This window comes from Alligator sinensis, unplaced genomic scaffold, assembly GCF_000455745.1.
Source record: "Alligator sinensis unplaced genomic scaffold, ASM45574v1 scaffold974_2, whole genome shotgun sequence".
Taxonomy (NCBI): domain Eukaryota; kingdom Metazoa; phylum Chordata; order Crocodylia; family Alligatoridae; genus Alligator; species Alligator sinensis.
The window spans coordinates 193,269-198,657 of record NW_005842369.1 but is presented as its reverse complement, the minus strand read 5'-3'; the positions used below and the strand labels follow the sequence as shown (position 1 = coordinate 198,657).

At 46.5% G+C, this 5,389-nt stretch overlaps 1 protein-coding gene across 2 annotated transcripts in view; it reads left to right on the top strand.

The window, feature by feature from the left end:
* Positions 1-6: 6 nt before the first annotated feature.
* The window catches only part of LOC102378383 (cytochrome c oxidase subunit 6C-2), a 6,518-nt gene continuing 1,135 nt past the window's right edge, over positions 7-5,389 (top strand). Inside the window, exons 1-2 of one of the 2 annotated variants that reach the window (XM_006029264.2) lie at positions 7-193; positions 3,100-3,238. In XM_006029264.2, the coding sequence (XP_006029326.1) occupies positions 83-193; positions 3,100-3,225 (237 nt within the window). In that variant the 5' untranslated portion in view covers positions 7-82 and the 3' untranslated portion in view covers positions 3,226-3,238. Of the gene's footprint in view, positions 194-3,099; positions 3,249-5,389 lie in introns of both variants that reach the window. The other variant, XM_014522560.1, reaches the window with a different exon arrangement.

The following is a 5,389-nucleotide window of genomic DNA, read 5'->3' as shown; positions in this document are numbered from 1 at the left end:
GGGTCCTTCCCCTCTCTCCGGGGCGAGCCCCGCGCCCCCTCACGGGTCCCTGTGGCCGCTTCTCCTAGACGCCGCCGCCGCCATGTCGTCGCTGCTGCCCAAGCCGCAGATGAGGGGCCTCCTGGCCAGGCGGCTCCGCTTCCACGCCGTGGGCGCCTTCGTGTTCTGCTTCGGCTCGGCCCTGATCTACAAGGTGAGGCCCCCGCGGCCGCGCCCCTGCAGGGAGGGCACGTACGTCTCCCCGGGCCGGACTCCCTCCTTGCCCTTCCTGCCCCCCCCCCGGTGGAGGGGGCAGCCCCAGGCTTGCTAGTCCCAGAGCAGCACTGGTGCCCCGCGAATCGCAGCCTCGGCTGCAGCCAGTGCCCAGCGCCTGTGGGGGAGGTGAAAAAAACAAGAAAGAAAAAAAAATCCCCTGATACCCGTGGTGGTCGGAGGAGAAAAACAAAGCCCTTCCTAGGCCAAGGTGGCAACCAGCAAAGCCCAGAGGAAGCGCACTCCCTTCTCTCCGCGCTGCAGCCGGCGGTCCTCAATCTCACGCCTGAGCTGGAGAGCCAGGACTCCCCTCGCTGCCCGCCTGCCCCAGCTTCCCCTGACCCTGGGCTGCAGAGCTCCTCCTGTGGTCCTGAGCTTTGCCTGCGTGTTTCCAGCTGTCCCTCTTCACAGAGCCTTGCCATGAGGCCTTGCTGCTCCGGGACATCTAGGATGCTGGATGTCTTCAAAATACTGCCCTAATCTTTCTAGTACTCGTGCAGAGGCAGTGACCGATGCAAGACGTAAGGTGACTTACAGCTCTTGAGTTAAAATTGGGTACACTTCACTCATGGCTTTGCTTTTGGACCATGCTGGTAACTGCTGTGGTCCACAGGATGCCTTCTTTTAACATGGGATAGTGAGGGAGAGGCAGCTCCTAAAGGAAGTATGTTTGTGAATGTCTTATACAGAATTTCTTTGAAATTCGTAGCTAAGCAAAATGGAAAGACTGTCATTCCCCCCCTATTCCTCCCACCCCCAAATTAAAAAAAAAAGATGGGATTAAGACATCTCAGCATGTCTTGCCAGAGAAGAGTCATACAGGTTTTGCAAGATATAAAATAAACTTCTAAGCTGTGTCCAGACAAGTGCAAATGTTTGGTTCCCCAGGGACAACTAACAACGGCACACCACTGCTAGTTGTCCCCCAGGGAATGCCTGTGCCAGAGTTACTCCAGGTCGGGTAGAAGAGGCTGGTCTCAGCAACCTTACCTGGAGTCCTAGGGGCCAGGGAAGCTCCAGCCACAGTGCTTCTGTAGTTTGGACCCTAGCCAGCAGCTGGAGCATGGCACCAGTTGGGCAGGCTCTGGTTTTGGGCAGTGCATATGTGCCACCCTGCTTTTTCTACGCGTATGTTTTTGACCCCTGGATTTGAAACATCTTGAAAACAAAGCTTGGTCTCTTCTAAACAAACTTAGAAAATACATGGTTAGGAAAATTTTGTGGTTACATATGGCAAAATTGGGAATGCCTGTATGGTATAAAGCTCACTTGAGCCTGTTCTGTTAACAGCAAATACAGCAAACGGCCTTGGTCTCATTAGGACTTTATATTTTGTTGCGTACATATTAACTAACACAAGTAATGCATTTTTGTGGAGAAACTAGGACAAAAACATTTTGACAAGGAGTAGTCACTTGTACTTCTGCATGTTAACAGATGAGGAAGTAGGGGTGCACCAATAGAGATTTTGGGGGCTGATACAGAGAGCTGATATTTAAGGAGGCATATTGGCTGATACTGATCTAATACAGCTACCATCAGCTGGTAAGTCTTGTGGTGGAAGGGGTGTGGGGAGGCAGATCAATGTCCCCCGCAGTGAGGGCGGGGGCAGGAGCAGGTGCTGCCCGGCGGGGGAGGGGTGTGTGGGATGGAGCCGTGGCTCATTGGGGAGTGGGGTGGGGGGCATGCCCCTGCTGCTTGCATGGAGGGGCATGCCCCTGGATCTGTGTGGTGTGGGGTGGGCAGTAGCTGTGGAGTGGAGCCAGAGTCATTGCTGTGTAGGGCTTTTCTCACTGGGAGCTGGGCTCAGAGCGGGCTGGGAGGATACTGCAGCCACCCCAAATTTTGCTGCAACTCCACTCCTAGCCCTGCATCACCGCCTGGCACCCGGTGCAGCCATGGCTTTTCCTGGCACTTGGGTGGAGGCAGGGTGTTCAGCCAGTGCTGTGCTGGGTGGCGGTGTGGAGCTGGGAGCAGAGCTGCGGCAAAATTTGAGGTGGCTGCAGCCTTCTCCCATCACCTCCAGAGCCTGCTCTGAGCCCAGCCCTTGTCAAGAAAAACCCTGCCCAGTGCCAGCTTCAGCTCCACTCTGCAACTGCAGCCTGCCCCGCGTTGCACAGATCTGGGGGCATGCCCCTCTGCCCCCACCCTGCTGGGGTGCAAGCACTTGCAGGAGCTGTCCCTACCTCTTGAGCTCACCAAGGGGGGGGCGTTAATCTGCCCCCTATGCCCCTTCCCTCCCTTCCTCCCCATCTGACTTACCAGCTAGAGGCAGCCTCCATGCTGCCAGCTCTGCTCCATGCTGCACTGCGGCTGTGCGCAGCACGGGCATTTATCAGCCAAACTATTGACCCCATTGTGCTGATATCCGATATAGACAATTTTCTTTATATCGGTACCAGTCTGATATCGGACTGATGTATCCGTGCACCTCAAACAGAAAAATGTATTGGAGTCCTGAAAATTTGATAGTGCTGTTCTGCAGTCTTTTTTTTAAGATGAAACTCCTCCAAGCCTTTGTTTTCCTGTTGAATTCTTAGTCATCTCTCTCTCTCTCTCTCTCTCTCTCTTTTTTTTTTTTTTTTTGTTTAGGCTCTTTACAACATGAATTCCTAATGACACTAATTTGTTTTCACTGTTTGCGCAGTATTTTATATATTTATTTTTTTTTATGTAGACCTCTGTCTCCTTCAAGCTGAAGAATCCTAGGGGGGTTTTCTCAGTTTCTTCTGGCGATGATCTATTAGCAGACAAACAAGGGTATATCGGGAACAGTATAAGACTTTTGGCACCTGTAGCTGTGCAAAAGTAGAAAACTAAGTCTTGCTTCTATCGATTACATTGTAGTTTGGTGTGGCTGAGCCCAGAAAGCGAGCATATACCGAATACTATAAAAACCGTGACCCCATAGCGGACTTTGAGGCTTTGAGGGAAGCTGGTGTCTTTGAGAGTGTACGGCCGAAGGGAAAATAAGCAGCCTCCACAGGTAATAAAAGGTATCTTCATCAACCTGATCTCATTAATTTATTCTTAATTTATTCTAAATCATAATTTATACTGAACCTCTAGTCATCTAGTCCAACACCCTGCAGTGAAGCAGCCTTCTACTGTACCTATGGTTGATATTCTGGGACTTAAGTAATACAAGGTGTTACAAGTTGGAGGATTTAAAAAACAAACAAACAAACTTGCTCATAAATAATATAGAAGAGGGGGGACCTGAACCTCACTTTTTGCACAGGTCTCTGCTGCATCGTCCATTGTGCAGTTATCCTCAGTGTGAGGATACGGAAGGGGTAAAAAATAGCTTGGAATGTTGTACAGTACTTTTTTGCACTATCCCAAATGGTATTTCTGAGCTAGAGGTGATGCATCAGATTCCATGTAGCATATAGTGGAGAGAGAGAGAGAAAACAGATCATTTCTCTGACAGTGGATGTAAGGTGAGTATGTAAAGGAATGCAGATGGCTTCTACCACATTATGCTGTCTCCAGAGCTTGAAGGAAGAGAACAAGAATTGATCACAGGTAGATTCTTCAGAAGAAAAGTGAAATCATGATAGTACATCCTTTTTTGTGCAAGTTCTGGGTAGTTATTGACTCTTTTAATGGACATAAACCGTTGTAACCATTTAGGAAATACTGGTCTGAAGAAAAATATCAAACAACTAATCTTAATCTCTGTATTTAATGTTTTCCTACAACTGCTGTTCTTTCTGAAGCTATGATCAAAAAGGTCTGTTAAGTTTTATCTTGTCACAGTAATTCAAGAAAAGCCTTCCCAAACAGCTCCAGATTGTAACGATAGTTTAACAAATATACAAGGGTTTGTTTGTTGTTTTCCATGACCACGAAACAGACTTTTCTCTGAGAACTTCTGCTTCACTTAGCCTTAAACTCCAATTGTTTCTTCATTGTCTTGGAATGTGTCTTATGTTCTGATCGTTACGTGACTTGCAGCTCTGAATGACTCTAGCCAACTGGATGTTTTCAGTCTCTTTAGAATGATAGGGTTGAAAGGCATCTCAGGGGTCACCTACTCCTACCCCATGCAGGATTTGCTGTTCCCAAGCCATTCCAGACATGCCTGTACAAACTCTCCATGAAAAGCTCCAATGATGGAGATTCTAAGCTTCCCACAGCAGCTTGTTCCATTCTGTTACTGTTCTTACAGTTTGAAAACTTTTTTCTGTAGTTAAATCTATTTCCTTGTGCTTCACCTCAATGGCAAAACAGAACATTTTTTCTGATCATCATGATGGCTTCTCAGATATTTTAAAACTGCTACCATCTCCTCTTTAAACTCCTTTTCATCCAACAAAAGTTCTTTACCCTTTCCTCATATGACTTGATTTCCAACACCTTTTGGTGTTGGAACCCTTGTTTGGTTCCTAGCTTGTGGGCCACCTCCAGTTTGTTTACATATTTCTTGAATTGTCCTGACTAAAAATAGCTGCATCATTCCAGTGCTGAGTAGAGTGGTACTATAGCAGTCTATGTCTTGCTTCTATTGATGCAACCTAAGATGGTAGTTTCTTTATTGTGACCTGTTTCTCACTGCTGACTCATGTTACACTTGTGCATTTGTTTTTTTTATTCACCCTACTTGTACCACCTTGCATTTTAGTTTGCTGTTGCTAGATGGGTTGACAGCCCAATCAGGATCCTTTTTAAATTCAATCTAATCTTCCATATGCTTGCAAAATTGATCAATAAATTATTTTTCTGTATGAAGTTGTTAAAATGTTTAAATAAATGGACTTAAACTGTTCTGTCTTACTGTATTAGATAAATAAATGCCTCTAGTACTGGACTTAACAGTATAAGTGTTTAGCTCTGTTTCTCACACAGAGAGAACTTCAGATATAATTTGCTTTTAGTATGGCTAAAACCAGTGCACGTATAGCTTATGCTATTATGTTTCAGTTAGCAAAGAATCCCAGTATTAGTAATCTCCAGTTTCTTCTCCAGTGGAAATTTTGTTTTAGCAACTATTAAAACGGTAAATAATGTACAATGGACTTTACCTTTGTATTCCCACATCTAGTTTAAGATTTTTAAGAACACTGCTAGTACATATGCACATATATTGGGCACCTCTTGGTCAGACAGCCTTCCTCAACGTATTTGAGGAAGC